The sequence below is a fragment of the Girardinichthys multiradiatus genome, chromosome 20 (genome assembly GCF_021462225.1).
Source record: "Girardinichthys multiradiatus isolate DD_20200921_A chromosome 20, DD_fGirMul_XY1, whole genome shotgun sequence".
NCBI classification, from domain to species: Eukaryota; Metazoa; Chordata; class Actinopteri; order Cyprinodontiformes; family Goodeidae; genus Girardinichthys; species Girardinichthys multiradiatus.
The window spans coordinates 3,598,690-3,624,971 of NC_061812.1; the positions used below are offsets into that span (position 1 = coordinate 3,598,690).

The following is a 26,282-nucleotide window of genomic DNA, read 5'->3' on the forward strand; positions in this document are numbered from 1 at the left end:
ACAAATATGTCCCATTAAAAACCGTTGAAGTCATGTTCATCCCCCATTTATTTATTTAATGTTAAGGTTTCCTTTTGAGCCACAAGCTGGAGCCTGAACATTTTGGCCTTTAAAGGATTGAAATCTAATAAATATAAAGTTTTATATGTATCTAAATATATATGAACCTATGTAAACACAAATATTCAAAGGTTTAAATCCCCAAATCATAATTACTATTTGATAGGAATATTTTAGAACAATGTTTATTTTGTGGCTATAACCTCAGGACTAGATGTAGATTAGGAGTTTTTTTTTTTCATTAATATTACCATTAATATTTCTGTCTTTAAAACAACAGAAATTATGTTTTATAATTAGTTAAATCCCCATATTCTGAGGTTTTAAATATGTTTTTGTTGCTTTTACTTTCCCTGAAGAGAGTAAATACCAAAACTGTCAGAAAGCTAAAAATATTTCTACACTGTTGTTTTGACTGTATTTGTTGAACCGACAGCCGTCCTGAAAGAAACTTAATATTTTTTCCTTTATTTATTTTTATTACATGTCATTGACGTCATAAGATGCTTGGTTGCTGATTATCGTGTTACTCATGCTTCCGCTTTGAGTTTGTTTTTCTCTTTATTTTATTATTTTAAAAATAGAACTTTATTTAGATATTGGTATATGTTACATAGATTTCACAACGATACGCGAATTACGGTATAAATATAGAATAATGAAAGAGAATAGAAAAAAACAACAACAGACAGAAGGTTAGAGTAAAATGATATGCATTACAGTTAGGCCTACTTATCGTTTTATAACCTTTTAGTTGTTAGACTCTAAAATATGTAGATCTAAAATATTCAGATCCTTTACAAAGAGGTCAAAAAATCGAGTTCTTGTTTTATGAAACTTTGCAATAAAAACTCAAATTAATAAGAAACACGGCGGATGACTCTTTCACGCTGAGCTCTTTGATAAATTTACGTGTGTTGTACTGTAAATGTTACTGTCGTTCAATAAAGTTCGGTAAAAAGGAGAAAAGAGAGATTTTGACGCGGCTGCCGCTGATTGGCCCATCCTTGTACCACGTGGCCCGGAAGTGAAGGGACCGATGTGTTTCTGGAGTGCAGAAGTGCTTCGATAACATTCTGTTGGGTTCTGGAGGATTTTCTGGTGGAGAAAATGGAAACACTAAACAAACTGAAGCAGTTTGACGCTTATCCCAAAACTCTGGAGGATTTCCGGGTGAAGACGTGGGGAGGAGCGACCGGTACGAAGCTTTAACCGATAAGACCAGCAGGCTGCTAGCTGTTGCTGCTGCGGCTGACAGCAAGGCTAAATCATTCATTCATATTAATAAAAATGAAATGGTAAAGGTTGTAGATTTAAACCAGTTTAATGTAGCTACCTGCCATTAATGAGCAACCCTAACAGCAGGAAATAGACAGGTTCTTTTTATAAGTAGTATATTTTATAGAACTACAACTAGTTAGGGGTAATAAGGCAGATGTTGATAGAGATGTTTATTATGGAGTCCATAGTTAGTAAATCTGTTAAGAGACTCATTAGGCAGAAGATGCTCGTTAAACCTACAAACTCAGGATTCTTATTTTTTTCCATGCAGGCAGGATGTTTTACATGTAGAAATATTATCTTCTACCTTTAACTAAAACGTCACGTTTCATTAGGAAGATGCAGAGAAATTAGGCTTTCTGACCACATGACCTGCAAAAAACATTTGTTTTATTTTAGGACAAAGAAAAGACGATTTGGCTCTAAAACCTTTCCTTTAGCCGCTATTTTAGTCCTTCATGTATTAACAAATTAACGAATGCGATCACGATAGTTTACATAAACGTATTAACTTAAGGTAAGCTAACTATTATAAAAGAATATGATCACTTTCTGCTATTTGGGCATTTTAATCACTAAGCATGTAAATCATTTCTAGCTTTAGTTATTTATTCTACAATATTTGGGGGACAGACTTTAAAAATACAATGAGAGAAAACAAACCAAACAAAAACTGTTATTATTATTATAATTATTAAAGAATATCTGACACTGCCTGATGATGGACAGTGGGACAGGAAACATAATTAATCAAAATCTTAAACGTTTTGACTTTAAATTAGTATTTAATACTTGACTGAATTTAATTAATTATAGTTCCAATATAAATTTTGTGTATTTATTACAAGTTAATATTAGTACATAGATAAATATTTATTTCAGTTAATATAGTTTAATTGGATTGTTTCACTTTTTGCCTTTGACAATAGAAAGCAAGTTTATTTGTGTCCCACCTTCAATACTCAAGGACGTTCAAAGATCTTACAGGAAAATAAAGGAACACAAATAAAAAAAAAAATACATTAAAAGCTAGAAATATTTTAAAAACTGGGTGTATTTTAAACATCAAATGAAATCAATACATTTAAAACAGATGAAAAGCTAAGATAAAAGCTATGTGTAAAGGGAACTGATAAACTTTATGGGAAAGTTACAGTAAACAGTAATATTTTCAGTCCAGCCAGCAGTTTCTGGAACATCTCAGGTTTTCATGAAGTTTCCCAGCTAAGGAGCACAGAAACCAGAAGAGAACAGGACTGGGAAATAAAAACAAGCTGACAGAGCTGAAAAAATGTGATTTTTACCATTCATAATTGCTCCATGTCTCTCCTCAGTGACCATCATCAGTGGTGTCATCATGTTAATCCTGTTTGTCTCAGAGCTGCAGTACTACCTGACTAAAGAGGTGAGTTCTTCCACTTATGTCCTCCATGTGAGATTTGGCCTTAAACTCTTTTCCACACCTGAACTGCAGCAGTCTTGTTCACTGATTGGACGAATGCTGCTTGTTGTTTTATAACTATGTAAAACTGCAGAGATTTATCAGGAAATGTCCAGTTTTCACACTGAGTCACTGTTAACACCAGGGAAACGGTTTAATCTGCCTAAAACACAGAGTATAGAGAGAGTAGCAGGCATGTGAACTTTAGCCTTTAGGTGTGTTTCCTGTCTGACTGGTTTGGTGGGACACACAGTTTACTTGGAAGTAAGGCTTGTGTAGAAGATTGAAAGCACCGTGAAAAGTATTTTCCTCTGTTGATTTCTTTTGTTTTTGCTGTTTTGTCCCACTTAATGTCTCAGATCATCAAACCAATGTTAATATCAGACAAAGATAACCTGAGTTAATCCAAAAAGCTATTTTCAAATAATTCTCTTTATTTAGAGGAACAGATCTGTGTTAAACAGTAAATTATCCACTGATCTTATAACTGGTTTATTTCCACCCCTGGACAGCAACGGCTGTCATCAAGTGTTCCTGTTAACTGAAATGAGTCTCAGTGGAAGACGTTTGACCCACTGTGCTTTACAGAATTTGTTTAATTCAGACACGCAGGAGGGTTTTCCAGCATTAAAAAATGATTCAATGTGGTCCCACAGCATCTCAATATGAATTTAATCCCAGACTTTGACTAGGCTGCTCCAAAATGTTTATGCCATTCAGAGGTGGACCTGCTGGTGTATTTTGGACGTTGTGCTTCTACTTAACCCCAGTGGGCTTTACCTTAAGGTCACAAACTGATGGGTGGAGAGTCTCCTTCAGGACTTTCTGCTACAGAGCAGAACCTGTGGTTCCATCAGTTACAGCAGTTCCTTCTGGTTATGAAGCAGCAACGCAGTTGTTTCCATAGCCGTCTACTCTTTGATTTTGATTATTTCATTGGTCCAAATAAAGTAAATGTTCAGTTTTTGATGTGTTAATGTGGGACAGTGTTGTGTTTGAATAAAAGGAACATTTCTCTGGTCCCTCAGGTCCACCCTGAGCTGTACGTCGACACGTCGCGAGGAGACAAACTCAAAATCAACATCGACGTGATTTTCCCTCACATGCCCTGTGCCTGTAAGTTCAACTGCTGCTCAGCTTTCTGCACAACCTTGATGGTGACATCATCAAGTTCATTAAGCTGTTTCTCAGATCTCAGTATAGATGCGATGGACGTGGCTGGTGAGCAGCAGCTGGATGTCGAACACAACCTGTTTAAACAGCGGCTGGATACAGATCTCAAACCTGTCACCACTGAGGCAGAAAAACATGGTAAACCTTTCTTTTTTGACCTTTAACCTCTGGACATTGATTCATTAATTCGATTTTTAGTTAAAGTGCAACTCCTGATTAAGAGAATGCATCAAACTCAGGTTGTTTTGTGAAAAAACAAAGACCGTTTTGTGTTGTTCAGAAATGGGTGGAGCTGATGATGGGGAAACGTTCGACCCGAGCACACTGGACCCCAACAGATGTGAGAGCTGCTACGGTGCTGAGACTGAAGACCTGAAGTAAAACGCCAACACACTCAGGCTCTGCTCTTCTGTCTCTGGAAGGGTTTTGTTTTTGCTGCTAACTGTGTGTGTGTGTGTGTGTGTGTGTGTGTGTACAGGTGTTGTAACACCTGTGACGACGTTCGTGAAGCGTACCGGCGGCGCGGCTGGGCCTTTAAAAACGCTGATACCATCGAGCAATGTAAGAGGGAAGGTTTCACGCAGAAGATGATGGAGCAGAAGAACGAGGGCTGTCAGGTTTATGGTTTCCTGGAGGTCAATAAGGTAACCCTTTCACTCGTTGGATCCACACATTTCTAGTCATGGAGGCAAACTGTAAGAAGGGGTTTTAGTGATGCAGCATCTTCGATTACAGCAGCATAATCACCTGAGACCACAGGGTTCGGCCAGACTCCTTGTACGTCCATTCTGGTTTATTGATGTCCAGTTCCTGTCCTCAAAGAGGAATCCTGCAAGTTTTTGATGTTTCTCTGGTTCAGCATTAAATGGGTTATTACCGGGCCTCTGCAGAACCTGCTGTTAAGATAATTCCATTTGAATCAGGTGTGTTGGAGCAGGGATATGCAGAACATGGATTTGGACACCACTGCTCTAGATTGTCCAGGGTCCTGGTTCCTCCGTTGTTGTCCTCTCTTCAGCTCAGCTCAGCCCACATGTTTTTACAGACCTGCGGACTGAGATGACCTTGGAAGATTTTGTGGATGTTGTGGATCGTTATCCTCCTGAAAGATCCGAAAAAGACCCGTTTTCAGTTTTCTGGTGGAAGCAACAACATTTTCTGGCATTTCAAGAATCAGTGATTCAATGCAAAGATGGACATGAGATTATTTTCCACAAGTTCATCCTGTCTTCCACAACAAACCCACATGTTGTGTTTTGTGTTGAAAATCTCTCAGCTCACTGTCACATCGAACAAGCCGACTGGCTAAGATCTCGGGCCGTGTGCGCTTTCAAAACATGCATCCAGGGTTGCAGAACCAAAGGGGTGTGTCTAACAACTTGCCGCATTTACGTGTTATTATCGGCATCAGAATCCGGTGATTATTTCACAGATGTGGATCATCCCGTCTCTCCTCTGTGCTCACCTACAGGTGGGGCTCTTTGCTCTGTGACAGGAAGTCATGGTTTACAAATTAAACGTTTGTAGAAACACTGATAAACAGAAAAAGGCAATTAAATAAAGTTTCTATTGCATTTATTGTGAAATGGTTGTTAGGGGTAGCAATAATTGATTAATTATAAGCTATTATTTAGTAATGGTTGTTTTTTTTTGTTTTTTAAAGGTTAGACTTTTCTATGTTTTCTGCTGCTGCAATAACAGATTAATTTGTTTTCAAGCTTTTTACACAAGTTTACCATAAATAAGTCTGTCTGTCTGTCTGTCTGTCTGTCTGTCTGTCTGTCTGTCTGTCTGTCTGTCTGTCTGTCTCTCTGTCTGTCTGTCTGTCTGTCTGTCTGTCTGTCTGTCTGTCTGTCTGTCTGTCTGTCTGTCTGTCTGTCTGTCTGTCTGTCTGTCTGTCTGTCTGTCTCTCTGTCTGTCTCTCTGTCTCTCTCTCTGTCTGTCTGTCTGTCTGTCTGTCTGTCTGTCATAATTCTTATTATTTTTCTCTTTGTAACCTTTAAACAATAAAATGTATCCTCAGTGATTTCCCCCACTGTGTTTTAGGTGGCAGGAAATTTCCACTTTGCTCCAGGAAAAAGTTTCCAACAGTCCCACGTCCACGGTAAGAACATTTCTTCAGCTGGGGATCCGTCACTCCTGAACAAAGGTTTTAAACACCCTTTGTTACGGTTTAGCTGCATAAACTGGAACCCTAAAAAGCACAGATTTACAGACAAGTCTAGAAATCTGGGATCATTTGATTTGACCAGTTCTTTACTGGTTTGCTCAGGTTAAAGTGAGACCTAGAGCATCTATTCTTAAAAACAAAAAGAACAATATCTCATTTAAACATACCGTAGTTATAAAGTTTGAAGCATTGCCATTAGAACAAAGGGCGTTTTCAATCTTGACCGGTGCTCATGTTTATCATCCATCTTCATTTATTCATCTGTTGTGGGACCCTGACGGGCGTAATGGACCCTGCTGGGTTGATACCTGTTGTGACGCCCCCTGCTGGTGGTGGTGTGTCTTTTTCCATGAACAGAATGGACACAACGGAGTATAGAGAGCAGTTTGACTGGACAGAGACAACAGAGTCTTGGTTCCTCTAAGTCCGTTTGGGTCAGATTGTTGAAACTCTGAGATGATCAGGTGTTCCCAAACACACATTAAACCTTCTGATGGCTTCCCAAAGAAACAACCTCTGTGGTTTTTATGCCTGTATGTATAATTTTGACTACATGTGGATTTTAAACAAAAATCCACCATAAGTTCAACCCAGTTCCATACTTGTCCCATAATGAGTTGGTATAAACGTCCGAATGGAACCGAATGTTTGGGAAAATGTTTTTATTAAAAAGGATCTAAAATCAGTTGACCTTGTAAAACTTATACGATGATGAAGATAATCATGCTATGTGAACTTTTTAGTCTTTTTAAGGAGGAACTGATTTCATGTAACATCTCTGGTTTCTGGGCCTGCATGGTGGTGCATTGGGCAAGAAGGTTCTGGGTTTGAATCCCAGTCTGTGCTCTTTGTGCATGTTCCCTCTGGGTACTCTGACTTCCTCCCACTGTCCTAAACATGACTGTTAATTGGTTACTTTAAATTGTCCTTAGGTGTGTGTGTGGTTGTTCATCCTGTGTGTCTCTGTGTTGACCCGTGGTGGACTAGTGACCACCACCTGCCCCTCCCTTCATCAAAGCTGCTCAGGTCGACTCTGTAAATCTGCTGCAGAGACTCATCTTCTAATGCCACAAGATGCTGCTTAAAGGCACAGTTTTCCACACTTCCTTTGTTCACCTTCCACTCTGCCATCCCCGTCTTAACTGACGCCTCCATCCGTAACATCATCATGAAATCAGGGCAGGAAATTAAAACGAGCGCAAGCAAATGTTCAAACATCCATTCTAACTGCAACAAACCTTCCAAATCACTACTTTAACTGGATTTTAACTGGGATTGGCTACATGGAGTTCACGGGTGGGATTTAAACTGGGTTCCCAGCATTGGTTTTTGTTTCCTGTACTGAAAACCAGTGCATGCTCAGCTCTCTGAACCTTTTCGTCTCATTAATCATTAAACGAGAGATGAGAATCACACTAGACGAGGTTCCTGCTTAAGAAGACCTGCCCTGAAAAGATGTCTGTGTTAAAGTTTTCTGGGGGTCGGGCTGCACAGTAGCTGTAACGGATACCCAAATAAGATTATTTTTCTTGATATTACGTAACATTCAGAGTTTATAGATGCATTTACCTCAGTTTGGTTTGAATCCAACCAAACCGTGAGATAAAATGACAGAATCTTCATGCATTGTTGAGATCTTTGTAGAAATGTGTCTGAAAAGCTTTTTAAAGTGCAGCTCCACCTTCACCCCTCTCGCACGTTTCATGGGTTGTTGTCTCCTGCACTATTCTTGTGACTCTTCTCTCTTCTTTGTGCAGTGCACGCTGTGGAAAGTAAGTTCATCTTTCTTTGCAAATACGTGACAGTGAATGCATGCAGAACATATTAAAGTATCTGATAGGTGTGTCTAAAGTATCCTTGGTATGAAGGCAGGGGAATTCTGGTGTTCCAGGTCCAGTTCTTACTTTGAAGCATGCGTCAGACCGAATGTGTGAAATCTGTTGAAATAAATAAAGATAAGCAAATACAAGAATGATCAAGATACTAGATTAAAAAGTGTATACTTATCAGATCCGTTTAGATTTATAGTCACAGATGATGAATGTAACGTAATTAGATGTCTTTGATCAACTACATAAATGACACTAATAATCCCGATGTTCCAGTTAAATCCCACTGCAGACCTGAACTGGTTTTGTTTTTCCCGGTCCTTATCCATGACACCCGCTGTCCCGCCTGTTTTTCCACGCGTCCAGTCTGAACCACGTCTGCTTCACATTTATTGACTGAATTAAGTCAGGAATCATTTTTAATGTTAAGCAGAGAAACATTTAAAACATGCAGTGTGATGGATCCCAACGACTGATACAGTGATGAGCAGGTGAATGACTTCATGTTCATAGTTCACTTCCTAACTCGTACTCGTACTCGTCGTCTTCCACTTTATCTGGGACCGGGTCGCGGGGGCAGCAGACTCAGCAGAGACGCCCAGACGTCCCTCTCTCCAGACACCTCCTCCAGCTCCTCCAGGGGGAGCCCAAGGCGTTCCCAGGCCAGATGAGAGACATAGTCCCTCCAGCGTGTCCTGGGCCGTCCCCTGGGCCTCCTCCTGGTGGGACGTGCCTGGAACACCTCCCGAGGAAGGCGTCCAGGAGGCATCCGGTATAGATGCCCGAGCCACCTCTACTGGCTCCTCTCGATGTGGAGGAGCTGCGGCTCTACTCGGAGCTCCTCCCGGATGGCCGAGCTCCTCACCCTATCTCTAAGGGAGTGCCCGGCCACCCTACGGAGGAAGCTCATTTCAGCCGCTTGTATCCAGGATCTCGTTCTTTCGGTCATGACCCAAAGTTCATGGCCATAGGTGAGGGTAGGAACGTAGACCGACCGGTAAATTGAGAGCTTTGCTTTTCGGCTCAGCTCTTTCATCACCACATCGGACCGGCACAGTGCCTCCATTACTGTGGCAGCCACACCGATCCGTCTGTCGATCTCCCGCTCCATTCTTCCCTCACTCGTGAACAAGACCCCGAGATACTTGAACTCCTCCACTTGAGGCAGGAACTCCCCTCCAACCTGAAGAGGACAAGCCACCCTTTTCCGGTCGAGAACCATGGCCTCGGACTTGGAGGAGCTGATCTTCATCCCAGCCGCTTCACACTCGGCTGTGAACCGCCACAGCGCATGCTGTAGGTCTTGGCTAGAGGGGGCCAGCAGGACCACGTCATCTGGTCCCCAAACCAGACCCCCTCCGGCCCTTGGCTGCGTCTAGAAATCCTGTTCATAAAAGTTATGAACAGGACCGGTGACAAAGGGCAGTTCTGCCAGAGTCCAACATGCACTGGGAACAGGTCCGACTTAGTGCCGGCAATGTGGACCAAACTCCTGCTCCGCTCGTACAGGGACCGGATGGCCCCTAATAAAGGGCCCCCGATTCCATACTCCTGGAGCACCCCCTACAGGGCATCACGAGGGACACAGTCGAATGCCTTCTCCAGGTCCACAAAACACATGTGGACCGGTTGGGCAAACTCCCATGAACCCTCGAGTACCCTGTAGAGGGTATAGAGCTGGTCCAGTGTTCCACGATCGGGACGAAAACCACACTGTTCCTCCTGAAGCCGAGGTTCGACTATCGGTCGGACTCTCCTCTCCAATACCCTGGCGTAGGCCTTACCAGGCTCCTTCCCCCCCAGCGAGGTGACATTCCACGTCCCTAGAGCCAGCCAAAGCATCCGGGGATCGGGCCGTATCCACCTTCGTCCGCCGCCCAATCCTCTTTGCACCGGTCCCTCACGGTTCCCCCTGCAGGTGGTGGGTCCACTGGGGGATGGGACCCCGGCTCCGCCGTACCGGGCGACGTCACGTGCCTCGATTTTGTAGTCGTCACGAGGGATTCTTGAACCGCTCTTTGTCTGACCCGTCACCCAGAGCCTGTTTGCCATGGGAGACCCTATCAGAGGCATTTAAGCCCCAGACAACATAGCCTCTAGGATCATTCGAGCACTCAAACCCCTCCACCACGTTAAGGTGGCGGTTCAAGGAGGGGTCACTTCCTAACTGTACAGAACTAAATTCAGTCCCAAAATGAATTATTTCCCTTTCAGTGAGCAGTTTGTCATTAAATAAACTACAGTAGATATACAGGATATGATGTCATCTGCAACCAGATCTTAATCTCTGCTGCTGTTTCCTTTTAATTCTCAGTAAAGCTTCATTTAATTCATTATTTCTCCTCCTCTGGTTTTAAGAAGCAAAATGAGTGAAGTGTTGATGTAAAACTGGCCCGGCGAGGTTTTTAAATGTGTCGACACCAGAACTACAAGGCTGGTGTTCCTCTTTAATAAAACCCTGATAGTTTAAACAGGTCAGCTGACAGAATCTTCACTGATGTAACTTATTGACCTTTGACCGTTTCTTTAGGCTACATTTGCCTCTGCAGTGGTCGGAGTGCAGTTAGAAATGAAAGAAAGCATCAAGATGCTGCTTCATTCCTGGGTTTCTCTGCTGTACGTATAAACCCACCTACCATAGGCCCTGCCCGCAGCAGGCTCCTCAGCAGCAGGAACACCTCTCTGTAATCCGCTGTGATTTCCACGACAGGAGCCGTCGTTTTAAAATCTACAGTTCGGTTTGCAGCAGAGAGAGAGGCTCATGTAATCAATACAGCCTGAGGCGTGCCCACGCAGCAGTCACACAACTCATCCCTGTCAAGGGCAAAGGTCGTGAAGCTAATGAAGGTTCTGTGTTTGCAACTTTCAAAGAAGGCTGCGCTCAGTTTAAGGTTTTCATGTTTAAACACTGTTCACCAACTGGCTCAACACAGAGAAATAAATCCATCAGTGAGTTACTGAGTGATGTTTCTATCTGAAGCTCAACGATCTTCCATCACTAATGTTGACAAAACCGTCGTAAAGATCCTGCTCTAAGCTCCAAAGTTAGACGTGTTTTCTCAGTTATTTCATTTTTTACAGATGTGTCAGTCAGGCTGTTCACTGATCTCCTGATTCCAGTTTGGTTGAAGATAATTCCAGACTTTTCAGAGATTACTGATGGATCATTAAAGAAACCATGTGCTGCTGGATCCTCGATCCAAGTTGTGCTTTTTGAATCCACCAAATTAAGGAATTAAGATTTTAATTTCTGCTGAACTGAAAACAAAGAACATTCTGATGAATCTGATGTGTTTGCAGACCAAAGAAAGTGGAATTTTTCAGCTTCGATGCAATGATTAGGAAATAAAATGTACAATTATTGGTTTCTGCCGATCACCTCTCAGAAAACTGGCTGGCTGGCGCATTTTTGGTATTTTCAGTTTCTTTAAATATATTTCAAATGGGTTCTGTTGGTCATTAGCAGTAAAGCTGAATATCTCACCACGGTGACCACGTGGATTATGGGAAATCTGTTTTCCCTCAGAGTTGATCTGGTTATTAATATTTTGCATGTTTCTGCTTTGATGTTTTTATTATTGCACGTTCTCTCTGATAACTGAGTGAAATTGTTTTTGTTTGCAGTACACGACCTGCAGAGCTTTGGATTAGACAACGTAAGTTACAAAGTATTCATATTCTGCTCTAATCTGAAGGTAATTTATTCATAAAATTGACCTCAATCCTCAGTTATTGTAGAAGAAAATCTGAAGCCTAAAGATTATGATGCTAGAACCTGTTACCTGTCAGTTTCAAGTTGTCTTGACATCATGCTGAAGTGAAACATTTCTTCTGTGCTGCAGATTAACATGACCCACCTGATAAAACACCTGTCGTTTGGTAAAGATTACCCCGGCATCGTTAACCCTCTGGATGGAGCAGACGTCACGGCGCCACAAGGTAACATCCCAGTTAGGTTCTTTGTAGATCTTTCCAACCAAACTACAGGTCCTTCTCAAAATATTAGCATAATGTGATAAAGTTCATTATTTTCCATAATGTAATGATGAAAATGTAACATTCATATATTTTAGATTCATTGCACACTAACTGAAATATTTCAGGTCTTTTATTGTCTTAATACGGATGATTTTGGCATACAGCTCATGAAAACCCAAAATTCCTATCTCACAAAATTAGCATATCATTAAAAGGGTCTCTAAACGAGCTATGAACCTAATCATCTGAATCAACGAGTTAACTCTAAACACCTGCAAAAGATTCCTGAGGCCTTTAAAACTCCCAGCCTGGTCCATCACTCAAAACCCCAATCATGGGTAAGACTGCAGACCTGACTGCTGTCCAGAAGGCCACTATTGACACCCTCAAGCAAGAGGGTAAGACACAGAAAGACATTTCTGAACGAATAGGCTGTTCCCAGAGTGCTGTATCAAGGCACCTCAGTGGGAAGTCTGTGGGAAGGAAAAAGTGTGGCAGAAAACGCTGCACAACGAGAAGAGGTGACCGGACCCTGAGGAAGATTGTGGAGAAGGGCCGATTCCAGACCTTGGGGGACCTGCGGAAGCAGTGGACTGAGTCTGGAGTAGAAACATCCAGAGCCACCGTGCACAGGCGTGTGCAGGAAATGGGCTACAGGTGCCGCATTCCCCAGGTCAAGCCACTTTTGAACCAGAAACAGCAGCAGAAGCGCCTGACCTGGGCTACAGAGAAGCAGCACTGGACTGTTGCTCAGTGGTCCAAAGTACTTTTTTCGGATGAAAGCAAATTCTGCATGTCATTCGGAAATCAAGGTGCCAGAGTCTGGAGGAAGACTGGGGAGAAGGAAATGCCAAAATGCCAGAAGTCCAGTGTCAAGTACCCACAGTCAGTGATGGTCTGGGGTGCCGTGTCAGCTGCTGGTGTTGGTCCACTGTGTTTTATCAAGGGCAGGGTCAATGCAGCTAGCTATCAGGAGATTTTGGAGCACTTCATGCTTCCATCTGCTGAAAAGCTTTATGGAGATGAAGATTTCATTTTTCAGCACGACCTGGCACCTGCTCACAGTGCCAAAACCACTGGTAAATGGTTTACTGACCATGGTATCACTGTGCTCAATTGGCCTGCCAACTCTCCTGACCTGAACCCCATAGAGAATCTGTGGGATATTGTGAAGAGAACGTTGAGAGACTCAAGACCCAACACTCTGGATGAGCTAAAGGCCGCTATCGAAGCATCCTGGGCCTCCATAAGACCTCAGCAGTGCCACAGGCTGATTGCCTCCATGCCACGCCGCATTGAAGCAGTCATTTCTGCAAAAGGATTCCTGACCAAGTATTGAGTGCATAACTGTACATGATTATTTGAAGGTTGACGTTTTTTGTATTAAAAACACTTTTCTTTTATTGGTCGGATGAAATATGCTAATTTTGTGAGATATGAATTTTGGGTTTTCATGAGCTGTATGCCAAAATCATCCGTATTAAGACAATAAAAGACCTGAAATATTTCAGTTAGTGTGCAATGAATCTAAAATATATGAATGTTAAATTTTCATCATTACATTATGGAAAATAATGAACTTTATCACAATATGCTAATATTTTGAGAAGGACCTGTATTCAACAGTCTACAACAAGAAAAGACCTTTTTAAAAGATTGTTTTTGTAAATTTATTTAAATTTAATACTATTTATTGAATCATATTAAAGCGTTACATTCCACATTGGACCAGAACATGAAGAAGCTCTGTAATAAGTTCTGGTTCTTGTGACTTCTCCAGCCAGATAATCTAACTGTAACTGGCTTATTCGGATGACAGATGTAGAGTTTCTCCATTTTGGTCCAGTAGTTCTGGTTCCATGGGTGCGTCAGAAAACATACACACGTTCTCTCTGGAGGGCATTTGACAAACCAGAACCTTTATTGACAAAACTAGACTGGGTCGGGAAAATGACGGCAGAGAGCTGTGATTAGGGTTGTTTGAGAAGTCCCATGGCTGTACGGTTGTTTAAGGAACAAAGAGGAGGTTATGGTTGTCCTCAGCAGCGGATGCCCATGCCGATGGCCATGAAGGTGCCGAATGTCCCTCCGCTCTGCATCATGGTTTTCCCAACTCCTCCCATCAGCTCCCTGCCCCGCATGCCGATCCTGCGTACAAAAAAAGTTTAGATTCCTAATTGCACCGCAAGTCTGAATTTTGGCCTAACCATCCTGCAATGCAAAATCTCATTTATAAAGCCGGATAAATCACTGATGGAAAGTTTGCTTTAATCAGAAAGGTGTTGATGTTCCTCCTTCAGCTTCTGATAACAGTTTGACCAAACTATGAATCTGGGTGCTTTTTATATTTTCTATCATAAAATGTGTAAATAACTCCATCAGATCAGTGTTTTCCCCCCCAGTAAAGTTCAGGAATTTTGCATGACGATTATTGAGCAAATTAAATAAGTCAGTCAATTTTATTTATACAGCACCTTTCACAGCTAAAAATCACAAAGTGCTTTACAGAGTGCAAATAAAATAAATACAGATATAGGCTTAATATAGTACAAAGACAATAAGAACAGGTACAAATCAAGAAGTAGAACATTTAACTAAAAGCTTGTCTAAATAAAAGTGTCTTAAGCTGCTTTTTAAAGGAATCAACAGACAAGGGCAAGGCGCTCCACAGCCTGGGGGCTACTGCCTGGAAGGACAGGTCGCCTTGAGTTTTGAACCGGGTCTTATGGACCTTTAGAAGGTTCTGGGCAGAGGACCGAAGAGTGCGACCTGAAGAATAAGGGATCAACATCTCAATGATATATTGGGGGGGGGGGCCTGTCCATTAAAAGCTCTAAAAGTCAAGACTAAAATTTGAAAATCAATTCTAAATTTGACAGGTAGCCAATGTAGAGAGGATAAAACTGGTGTGATGTGGGCCCTTCTGTTGGTTCCTGTTAAAAGCCTCGCTGCAGCGTTCTGGACAAACTGGAGACGACTGATTGTAGATTTGTTAAAGCAAGTAAAAAGGGAATTACAATAATCTAAACGAGAGGAAATAAAAGCATGAATAATCATCTCCATGTCAGTTTTAGGTAACAAATTAAGTAATTACAGACATAGTTGGCGAAAATATGTTTAGTGTTTGTTGGAACAGAAACTTTAACTAAAACTAGCATCAATCCAGAATAATAAACAGCTGGGAGGAAGAAAATATTATAGGATAAATATGACTTCCTGTTTATTCTTGGTCCAAACTCACCTGAGACAGGAGAAGGTACCAAACATGGCGCCTGCAGCCATTCCTACTGCAAACCCCATCATGAAGCCCATTTTGACCCGATCAAAGCAGCTTGGCTGGGTCTGGCCGTATGGACCTACAGCTACCGGCATCTGGGAAGAACAGAACCGCAACATTTGATGTGATTTGGATAGAAAACAATCTCCTCTTCTACAGTGAAGGTGCAAGAATAAGGGCAAAGGTGAAGAATGGTGCAGTTTTTCCAGAGAGTCTCAGGAAAGTAGTTTGTCATAAAGTTTTTTTTTAATCGGTTTGATCACAGAGATTACAACCTGTTGATCAGAGGCTTCAAATGACCTTAAAACAATGAGGCTCCCTTTTATAATGCATGAAAATCCTTTAATTTTCCTTCCGTTTCTACAACTACTGTTGATGTTTTTACCCTGAACTGAATCACAGCCTGGTTCTCTGCAGCACATTTAACTGAACAGTTGGAAAATAAGCTTCAAATACAGAAAGTCTTCCGTTGGTTTCACATCACAAAGCAGTTTAATCCTGCTTTGTGATGTGATTGAGGAGAACAGGAACCAGTATAAAATGTTAATCTGGAACATGTCATTGTTGGAGGTGAATGGCAGGAAATCAATGAATTCCCTCTGTTAGAGAGACCTACAAACAAAACTACTTTAATTACCATCGAAATAAACTTTCTGTGAAATAATTATGTAAATTACTTGGAGCAATATAATGTACAGTTTCTGACGTCTGTGTGGGATTTCTCGCTTTATTGTTTAAACCTCTAATGCAAATAAAGAGTTTATTATAAAATGTAGCTTTTGGAATCATTAGGTTAAGCCAAAAATCCAGCCATCAACAATGATCAGAGTCAGCCATGTTGCTTTTTGGGGAAATAAATTGCCTACTGCTGCACCAAAGTAACAAACGTCACCCACTGGCTGAATAAAACTGCTGTTATAAGTCAAATAACAGACTTTATTGTAGTAACTGCAAAGGCCAAATATGTAAAGATGGTTAAACAGTTTTGTGGCTATATCTAAAAAGGGTTTGTAATTAATTTTCCTTGACTTTGACTCAAAACTGTTCACAAGTTTAAATGTTAAATTAATAGAAACTACCATAGCTTTTGAAACTATGTCGCTGTCCAGACCAGACCTTTAACTTACACAACACATGTAATCTTTGCCTTATTTCAAAGTTCCTTTATCGCTCTTTCACCTGAAATCTGTGGTTTATCCAAACAATGTTTAGTTTAGCAGATAAACCCACTGTCAGACACTCAGGAAACTGCCTTAAATCACCGTAGCTCCACTCGTGGGGTCGTGACCTCGGCCCTATGATGCCGTTCTTGATGCATCGGCTCCTTGCCAATCACATCATGTACATCAGCTCTGCATGGGGGCCCAATTACGTCCTTATCAGCCTCTTTCCAATATAATTTTTCAACAGCTTATATTTAATTTAATACTAGTTAATTCCAAATAGAAATGTCAAATTATATTTCTTCTACGGGCCTCTGAACGGTTAGTGTTTTTATTTCTTCAGTCAGTCTCTATTTACACCCCGAGTAGATGATGCAACGGTTGGCCGCTGTAGCGTCTGTATCTTCGGCTCGTTTAAACCTAATCAGGCGCTTAACCTCCGTGCTAGCACCCGGTGCTAACACATTAGCTGTCTGCGGATTTGAACTCGCAACCAAACGCTGAGCAGCTGCGTGTTGATCTGTTTTATCCCCCTCTGAGGCTGAACTGGCCCGTCTTACTCCAACCTCCCCGCGGGTTGTTGTGCTAGCTTACCACGCTAACGTCAGCTGTGGCCTTGATAGATAAGAGTTCACCTTCACGCCGCCAGTTTTCTCCACAAACCCTGAGAACTCCGGATAAAAGTAGCCTTACCTTCTCTTATTTTACTCTTAGATCGCTGCCTTTTCTCTCCACTTGAATACCTCCTATTTTCGAGCGCAGGTGTGTTGAAATGTCTTTTTAGCAGACTTCCATAACCGGAAACAGGAACAAGAAGAAAGACGTGGGGAGCAAATTATGGCAAAAATAAACAGCGCCCCTTGTGGCTCAGTTTAATATTTTCTATATTTGTAGCTGCAGGTTCAAGGTTTAATCCATCTTAAATAACTGGACTGTTCCTAGAATAATTAACTTTAATTTGACTTTTTATGAGTGTGGCTTTAACTTTAATATACTTACAAGACAAAAAGTGTTTTTATGTTTATATTTCTAATGAGGTTTCATTAGAAATTATCATGAGCCATAATTTCCCTCAAGTTCTCCTTTTTCAATTCAACAGCACCATGGAATAAAATGAGGCATAAATGTATCAAATCCAGTATTTTATGTTTACAATAAAGATACATTTAAATTGTTGCCTGCAGCCAGTCAAACAATCGTACTTTGCTTCAATTTATTTAGTTGTATCTACATAAATCAAGGACAACCCATAAAGTAGAACTTTTACATCCCAAAAATGGATCCATAGAGATTTTATTTTAAATTAGCTGAAGGCCGATGCTTCTCTCTGATCCTGCATCATGTCTTAAAAGATTAGATTTGTTTCTTCTCCACTGGTCTTCTCACACTTCAGGACAATCATCTTTTAATGAGAAGTGCAGAGTTGAGTAAAAATCGTCCTGTTGCTCCAAACCTCCTTTTAGAAATGAGGAATAAAGCTTGTTAGAAGCAGATTGTGGAGGAAGACTTTTGCACAGAACCATAAGGAGTTTTAAGCTTCTGGGTTTTTCAATTAAAGGTTTTAAAATCTATTGACGGTCACACTTTAATTGACCACCTTTCTTCTTCACAGCATCGATGATGTACCAGTATTTTGTGAAAATTGTTCCGACCATCTACGTAAAAACAGACGGCGAGGTGAGTTACATTTAGCCCTGTGTTTAAATTTTCCTAAAGTAAAGGATCAGTTTGAAATGAATAGAATATAGGCTTGTCTGCTTTCACTGCTCTGGTTACTGTACTATACTCTATTACCGCTAGACTTCAAGCAGCTCATATGAATGTTTTTTACATGTACTGGTTTCTTTTAATATATATTTTACTTCCAGGTGGTAAAAACGAACCAGTTTTCCGTCACCAGGCATGAGAAAGTTGCCAATGGTTTAATAGGAGATCAGGGTCTGCCCGGCGTCTTTGTTCTGTATGAGCTGTCACCCATGATGGTGAAATTCACAGAAAAACACAGGTAAGTTCATGGCAGTGACCCTCAGACTGTTTCCTTTTCATAGCTGAAAACACGTTTCCAACCAGAATCTTATTCACTGTTTTTCATATTTGAAAACATTGAAACCAGAAACTTTAATGTATTTTACTGGGATTTTATGTGACATGCGTTATTGTTAAGTGCCCTACATTTATATTCAGCCCCCAGTCAGAACTTTGTAGAAGCACCTTTGGCTGCAGGTCTTTGGGGTTTGTCTCTAGCTTTGAACGTCTACAGATTGATTATTTTGATCCATTCTTGTTTGTGAAACAGCTCCAGCTCAGTCAGCTTGGATGAAGATTGTGTGTAATCATCAATCTTCAAGTCTTACCATAGAGTGTCAGTTTTATTTAGGTCTGGACTTTGACTAGGCCATTCTATCTCATGAAATCTGCTTTGATCTAAATAGAAACGAACCCCACAGGTTTTAGACAATTTTTCTTCTACTTGAAAAATATTCTCTACTTTGTGTTGATCAGTCACAGAAAGTGGGTCTGAATCTGTTTGAATTCTCTGATATGCACCTTTTCCACTGGGTTCTATTCGGCCCGTCTCTGCTCCACTTGGCCCGCTTTTCAATCTTTTCTATTACAGTTTTTTCCTTACCGGTACCTACAGAACAGACTGCTGTCCACTGATTGGCCGTGGGACCAGGAGGAATGAGAAGGTTTTCCAAGAGGCAGTGCAGGCAGAAGATAATAAAACTAAGAGCAACTACAATAATATTAAGGACCACAATGGCCAGAGTGGGTCAAACCCAAATATAATTTTAGTATTTACTAATCAAATCAAACCAAAAGAAACAGGACACATCAGCTTTCTGAATTACACACAGGTAGGGGGCGCTGTATTTAATAAGACCCTAAACCTGTTCAGATGCACAAACATTTCCCCCAAAACACAAAACAAACCACCATGAAACAGCATGTTTGGTTCTGACATTTAACTAACTGGGCTTTAAAGTCCCGGTCCTCGTTATCGCCATGGATGAGACAAGAACCTCCTCATAAAGCCCAAAATGTGAACTTCTTCAGGCAAACGTTAAAATCAGCACAGCGCTACACTGACGGCTTCAGCCACCATAGCTCCAGTCGTCAGTGGCTCAGCGGAAACACAACTGGTTCTGTACCGAGTAGAGAGAGACCGAGTGGAGCAGAACCGCACCGCCTTAATAGAGCCAGTAGAAATGGAGCATAGGTTACTGTGTAATGGGAACGGTTGGTCACAGTTTGTAGGCCTGATAATAAACTTCATCCCAGCATCGTGTGACAGGAAATTAGATAAACATGAAAATGAGACAATAATTAAATTCAGACCTGAAATAAATACATTTTCCTTCCAATATACAGGTCCTTCTCAAAATATTAGCATATTGTGATAAAGTTCATTATTTTCCATAATGTCATGATGAAAATTTAACATTCATATATTTTAGATTCATTGCACACTAACTGAAATATTTCAGGTCTTTTATTGTCTTAATACGGATGATTTTGGCATACAGCTCATGAAAACCCAAAATTCCTATCTCACAAAATTAGCATATTTCATCCGACCAATAAAAGAAAAGTGTTTTTAATACAAAAAACATAAACCTTCAAATAATCATGTACAGTTATGCACTCAATACTTGGTCGGGAATCCTTTGGCAGAAATGACTGCTTCAATGCAGCGTGGCATGGAGGCAATCAGCCTGTGGCACTGCTGAGGTCTTATGGAGGCCCAGGATGCTTCGATAGCGGCCTTTAGCTCATCCAGAGTGTTGGGTCTTGAGTCTCTCAACGTTCTCTTCACAATATCCCACAGATTCTCTATGGGGTTCAGGTCAGGAGAGTTGGCAGGCCAATTGAGCACAGTGATACCATGGTCAGTAAACCATTTACCAGTGGTTTTGGCACTGTGAGCAGGTGCCAGGTCGTGCTGAAAAATGAAATCTTCATCTCCATAAAGCTTTTCAGCAGATGGAAGCATGAATTGCTCCAAAATCTCCTGATAGCTAGCTGCATTGACCCTGCCCTTGATAAAACACAGTGGACCAACACCAGCAGCTGACACGGCACCCCAGACCATCACTGACTGTGGGTACTTGACACTGGACTTCTGGCATTTTGGCATTTCCTTCTCCCCAGTCTTCCTCCAGACTCTGGCACCTTGATTTCTGAATGACATGCAGAATTTGCTTTCATCCAAAAAAAGTACTTTGGACCACTGAGCAACAGTCCAGTGCTGCTTCTCTGTAGCCCAGGTCAGGCGCTTCTGCCGCTGTTTCTGGTTCAAAAGTGGCTTGACCTGGGGAATGCGGCACCTGTAGCCCATTTCCTGCACACGCCTGTGCACGGTGGCTCTGGATGTTTCTACTCCAGACTCAGTCCACTGCTTCCGTAGGTCCCCCAAGGTCTGGAATCGGCCCTTCTCCACAATCTTCCTCAGGGTCCGGTCACCTCTTCTCGTTGTGCAGCGTTTTCTGCCACACTTTTTCCTTCCCACAGACTTTCCACTGAGGTGCCTTGATACAGCACTCTGGGAACAGCCTATTCGTTCAGAAATGTCTTTCTGTGTCTTACCCTCTTGCTTGAGGGTGTCAATAGTGGCCTTCTGGACAGCAGTCAGGTCGGCAGTCTTACCCATGATTGGGGTTTTGAGTGATGAACCAGGCTGGGAGTTTTAAAGGCCTCAGGAATCTTTTGCAGGTGTTTAGAGTTAACTCGTTGATTCAGATGATTAGGTTCATAGCTCGTTTAGAGACCCTTTTAATGATATGCTAATTTTGTGAGATAGGAATTTTGGGTTTTCATGAGCTGTACGCCAAAATCATCCGTATTAAGACAATAAAAGACCTGAAATATTTCAGTTAGTGTGCAATGAATCTAAAATATATGAATGTTACATTTTCATCATTACATTATGGAAAATAATGAACTTTATCACAATATGCTAATATTTTGAGAAAGACCTGTAAATGATTAATGACTCGTCTTTCTTTGTTCAGATCATTCACACACTTCCTGACAGGGGTTTGCGCCATCATTGGAGGCGTATTTACAGGTCAGTCTTTTATATTCGAGTTCATTCGGATGATAAAGGAGGTGCAGCGAAGCTCACTGACCGTGTCGTGTCTCATTAAGTGGCAGGACTGATCGACTCGCTCATCTACCACTCGGCACAGGCCATCCAGAAGAAGATAGAGCTGGGCAAGGCGTCCTAACAGCGTCGCCCCCTGCTGGCAACGCAGACCGAGACGCTGAGAAACCAGAGGACAGAAACGGGCAGCGAGAAGGCGAGTTTGGGAGCAGGAGGAAGAACTTTGCCTTCTCTCCATAGCTTTGACCTAAAATAAACCGAGAGAGAAATCAACAGAAGTTCCTCTGTGTCCCTGTTGTTGGAGAAAGTGGTGGAGCTCTTTGGATTTTCCTCTCCACTCTTAGACTTGCTGGCAACAGGAGGGAGGACACAGACCTGGACTTCAGCTGTGGAGCAGATGGGAGGACACCGTTCTCTGAAAGTTTGGAGCAGGGAGGAAAAGGATGTCCTCCATCCATGCTTCAGCACTGGTCACTCAATCACTACATTCAGAAGTTTGGTAGAAGATGTGAGGAGCAGCAGAGTCGAGGACTGAGTCACTTACCTCATTTTACCTTGATGAACATTTTTAAATAGAGATAATTTAATCCAGCTTCTCTAATCTAGACTATGATGAGTCTGGTCTGATTTAATCAATATTCTATATCTGCAGCAAATCCCATCAAAACAAACTGGCCTTGAATAGTTCAACCTTTCAGTTAAGATTGTTTTCCTCTGCAGCTCAGCATTGATCTGTTCTCTGCAGGAGCATTAAGACACATCAGAGACCCGCTTTAACGTCCGTCCTCCCTGTAGAACCAGAAGGTCTCCATGTGGATCTCCACAGGATCTGTCAACAGGTCTTCATCTGCTCAAATCAGCACTAAAATGCCCCCATCTGTTTATGTGGCAGCGTTTCTGGCCCACATCATGATGCAGCCACCACCATGCTTGACAGCTGGTCCAGTTGACTCATGCAAACATACTTGTTGTCCTTGTGACCAGACAGCTGAGTCTTTGTCTCATTTGACCACCAAGCTTCTCTCCAGGAGACATTTGGCAAGTCCATGTGGACAGCTGCAGAGCCCAGTCCAGCATGAGGTGGACCCAGGTGTTGATATAAGAGAAGGAGCTTCTTTCTTTCTTGGTCGGCACCTTCTCAGTCCCCGGTGATGCTAAACTGACGTGACGTCCATGTTCCAGTTTCCAGTTCAGGATCTGCTCAAGCCTGGGTGGTCCCAGAGCTGTTCCTGGACATCCGAACCAGCTTGTTTTCATCTGATGGGGACAGTTTGGGTCAGAGGATTGAAACCCAGATGCAGCTGGGTGTTTCAACAGAACAATGATCCTAAACACCCATCAGAGCTGGTTTTGGATAAAGCAGGCCAACATTAAGCTTCTGGAGTGGCCCAGATCTCGACTGTTTATGGGCCGATCAAATCTGAGCTGACTTCCTATGTTCTGGGAAACCTTCAGTCTAGGTGAGAAAACATTAAAAGGACTATTTGAGATATTTTTGGATGAGGACCACCTTAGATGGGGTTCTGTTTAAAGCTGCGGCACTTGGAGAACCAAACCTGGATTGGATTATTCTGCCGTGATTCCGGGTTTATTTAAAGCCCAGTTCGTCATTAGTGAAACTTTCACTTGTCTTTAGAGCTGAATGTAACTCAATGGATAAAAATCCAACTTTCAGCTCCTTCACCTGTAGCTGAGCACTGCTGGTCAGCTGGCTGAAACATATTTTGTTTACGCTTTCCGGCCCACGCTGGATTTAACATCTCTTCAGCTGCAGTCATGATGCCTCTCAGAGTTTCCTCAAAGCGTTGCTGCTTAGAACAGAATCAAACAGAACCGGTTCCAACCCGCTGGATGCAGAACCTCCTTCATGTTTTAGCAACAGGAAATCTGATTTTTTTTAAAAAAAAGATTCAGTTGCTGCACGCTGGTTGGATGCAGACGGACGTTTAGGAGATATTCAGGTATCTCCTAAACACCAAGCTGCTGAAGATCAGGAAACAGGAAAATGAAGCTGGAAAGGTTCTGCAGCCTCTTCTATCGGGTCATGCAGTGTAAAATCACTCCAGATAGTCTCCACATACATCCACTGCATTGTTCTGACCAGTAAGTGTCTCTGGGTTTTACTTTAGATCTGTAACCTGCAGACACTCAGTGCTATCCCTGAAGAACTTGGAGAACATATGTTGAAGAACCTTTGGTTGCAATGGGAGGTTCTGGTCAGGTTAGTTTCCATTAACAGCATTAATGAGCCCAATAAGACTGCTGGTAAATGACATCTGTGGGTGGATTATTAAAGCTTCATGATTAAACGTGTTGCTCTCATCCAAACTCTGTGTTCATGTTGGTTCTGGAGGTGGAGTCCAGAAGGTTCTGCTGCTCTGAAGTAATTTTCCTTTTTTCCCTGCAGCCGTTTTAACGAGTCACAGTATTCAGAGCTTTAGGTCATTTCTACAGGTCGAGAAACAGAAACAGCTGTCTAACATCTGGATCCTGGAGGCTTCTTTAAATCACTCGGTTCTGGAATGATTGATCCAAACTTCACTTGATTCAGTTCAGTTTTTCATTAGAGTCCAAACTGGAGGGGTTGAGTCTGAACTTTGACCCCAGTGGTCATGATCTTTATAATAGCCAGAAATGTGCAATGAATCATTTCTATGATGATGATGATGATGATGATGATGTATAAAAACACAGATTGCTCGTGAATGTGGGACCGGAGCGCCCATCAGTGTGTCCGGTTCCGGCACATAGCCCAGTATTCCCACCGTAGACAGAACACGTTCCGTCTGTCGGTGTTCAAGTCCTCTGAGATCCGAATGATGGTTTCTGATGAATCAGTTGTCAAAGGTTTGTTGCTGCACATCTGAACATTTAAATCAGGTGTGTGTGTGTGGGTGAGGTGTGTGTGTGTGAGGTGTGTGGGTGTGGGTGTGTGTGGGTGTGGGTGTGTGGGTGTGTGTGTGTGAGGTGTGTGTGTGTGAGGTGTGTGGGTGTGGGTGTGTGTGTGGGTGTGTGTGTGTGTGTGTGTGGGTGTGTGTGAGGTGTGTGTGTGTGTGTGAGGTGTGTGTGGGTGTGTGTGTGTGTGTGTGTGGGTGTGTGTGTGTGTGTGGGTGTGTGTGTGTGAGGTGTGTGTGTGTGAGGTGTGTGTGGGGGTGTGTGTGTGGGTGAGGTGTGTGTGGGTGTGTGTGTGTGTGGGTGTGTGTGTGTGAGGTGTGTGTGTGTGAGGTGTGTGTGGGGGTGTGTGTGTGGGTGAGGTGTGTGTGGGTGTGTGTGTGTGAGGTGTGTGTGGGGGTGTGTGTGTGGGTGTGTGTGTGTGAGGTGTGTGTGTGTGAGGTGTGTGTGGGGGTGTGTGTGTGGGTGAGGTGTGTGTGGGTGTGTGTGTGTGTGTGTGTGTGTGTGTGTGTGTGTGTGTGTGTGTGTGGGTGTGTGTGTGTGGGTGAGGTGTGTGTGTGTGTGTGAGGTGTGTATTTATATTTTAATTGTTTTCAAAGTGATGAAATAAATGTTGAATAAGGAAGCTGCAGATGGTCCTTCTTCTGGTTTTTATATAAAAATGAATAAAGACGTCGAAGTTTCTCAAGTATTTTATCTCCTTTCACATTAAACGCTTCAGACCTTCTCTCACATTTTAATCTAATTCTAATAAAATAACCTGATTAAATTTGTAATGATTTCTTCATTAATGCTTTAATCTGGCTCTGCGACGGCGTCTCCGTTGGCTGAGAGGCAGACCGTTCCTCTGTGGCGCTCCAGGGTGACCCAGGTCCGTCGGCCTGTGCATGCTGGACCCCAGACTGATGGAGCAGTTTAAATGTGCAGTCAGTGAAAGCAGCTCGTACACCAGGAGCCCTGAGCGACGGAGCAGACCTGGTACCAGCAGACTGGAGACTCGAGTTTCAAGTAGTGAACCAGATCCGGAGCAGCTGTGGCATTTCATTGCTTTCCAGAAAGGTTGGCTCTCTGGGCCTGGCTCCTGAGTTTAATATACAGGTCCTTCTCAAAATATTAGCATATTGTGATAAAGTTCATTATTTTCCATAATGTCATGATGAAAATTTAACATTCATATATTTTAGATTCATTGCACACTAACTGAAATATTTCAGGTCTTTTATTGTCTTAATACGGATGATTTTGGCATACAGCTCATGAAAACCCAAAATTCCTATCTCACAAAATTAGCATATCATTAAAAGGGTCTCTAAACGAGCTATGAACCTAATCATCTGAATCAACGAGTTAACTCTAAACACCTGCAAAAGATTCCTGAGGCCTTTAAAACTCCCAGCCTGGTTCATCACTCAAAACCCCAATCATGGGTAAGACTGCCGACCTGACTGCTGTCCAGAAGGCCACTATTGACACCCTCAAGCAAGAGGGTAAGACACAGAAAGAAATTTCTGAACGAATAGGCTGTTCCCAGAGTGCTGTATCAAGGCACCTCAGTGGGAAGTCTGTGGGAAGGAAAAAGTGTGGCAGAAAACGCTGCACAACGAGAAGAGGTGACCGGACCCTGAGGAAGATTGTGGAGAAGGGCCGATTCCAGACCTTGGGGGACCTGCAGAAGCAGTGGACTGAGTCTGGAGTAGAAACATCCAGAGCCACCGTGCACAGGCGTGTGCTGGAAATGGGCTACAGGTGCCGCATTCCCCAGGTCAAGCCACTTTTGAACCAGAAACAGCGGCAGAAGCACCTGACCTGGGCTATAGAGAAGCAGCACTGGACTGTTGCTCAGTGGTCCAAAGTACTTTTTTCAGATGAAAGCAAATTCTGCATGTCATTCGGAAATCAAGGTGCCAGAGTCTG

At 42.4% G+C, this 26,282-nt stretch overlaps 3 protein-coding genes across 4 annotated transcripts in view; 1 reads left to right on the plus strand and 2 right to left on the minus strand.

Annotated features, from left to right (window-relative positions):
- The window catches only part of LOC124856956 (nuclear factor 7, ovary-like), a 605,901-nt gene that overhangs the window by 35,639 nt on the left and 543,980 nt on the right, over window positions 1-26,282 (minus strand). The gene's annotated exons all lie outside the window — the stretch shown is intronic.
- On the plus strand, window positions 1,067-23,370 carry ergic3 (ERGIC and golgi 3). 2 transcript variants are annotated; one of them, XM_047347965.1, is made up of 14 exons: window positions 1,067-1,258; window positions 2,676-2,746; window positions 3,811-3,898; window positions 3,974-4,093; window positions 4,236-4,332; window positions 4,434-4,599; window positions 6,002-6,059; window positions 7,883-7,897; window positions 11,579-11,610; window positions 11,797-11,893; window positions 17,985-18,049; window positions 18,241-18,377; window positions 21,385-21,440; window positions 21,521-23,370. In XM_047347965.1, the coding sequence occupies exons 1-14, from the start codon at window positions 1,171-1,173 to the stop codon at window positions 21,598-21,600; spliced, it is 1,170 nt and encodes a 389-aa protein (XP_047203921.1). In that variant the 5' UTR covers window positions 1,067-1,170; the 3' UTR covers window positions 21,601-23,370. The 2 variants fall into 2 exon arrangements, with proteins under 2 accessions (XP_047203921.1, XP_047203922.1); XM_047347966.1 differs by lacking the exon at window positions 7,883-7,897.
- romo1 (reactive oxygen species modulator 1) lies at window positions 13,831-17,222 on the minus strand. The gene is made up of 3 exons (XM_047347980.1): window positions 17,066-17,222; window positions 15,174-15,304; window positions 13,831-14,080 (listed from the first exon to the last, which is right to left on the minus strand). Exons 2-3 carry the CDS (start codon window positions 15,302-15,304, stop codon window positions 13,972-13,974), a joined length of 240 nt encoding a protein of 79 aa, XP_047203936.1. The 5' UTR covers window positions 17,066-17,222; the 3' UTR covers window positions 13,831-13,971.

What these genes read in the sequence shown, in the direction of transcription:
- ergic3 (XM_047347965.1), top strand. Translation starts at nt 1,171, where the DNA reads ATGGAAACACTAAACAAACTGAAGCAGTTTGACGCTTATCCCAAAACT. An exon ending in GACGTGGGGAGGAGCGACCG is followed by an intron (nt 1,259 to 2,675) that starts GTACGAAGCTTT and finishes GTCTCTCCTCAG; the next exon opens with TGACCATCATCAGTGGTGTC. An exon ending in CATTGGAGGCGTATTTACAG is followed by an intron (nt 21,441 to 21,520) that starts GTCAGTCTTTTA and finishes TGTCTCATTAAG; the next exon opens with TGGCAGGACTGATCGACTCG.
- romo1 (XM_047347980.1), bottom strand. Translation starts at nt 15,304, where the DNA reads ATGCCGGTAGCTGTAGGTCCATACGGCCAGACCCAGCCAAGCTGCTTT. An exon ending in GGTACCTTCTCCTGTCTCAG is followed by an intron (nt 14,081 to 15,173) that starts GTGAGTTTGGAC and finishes TTTTGTACGCAG; the next exon opens with GATCGGCATGCGGGGCAGGG.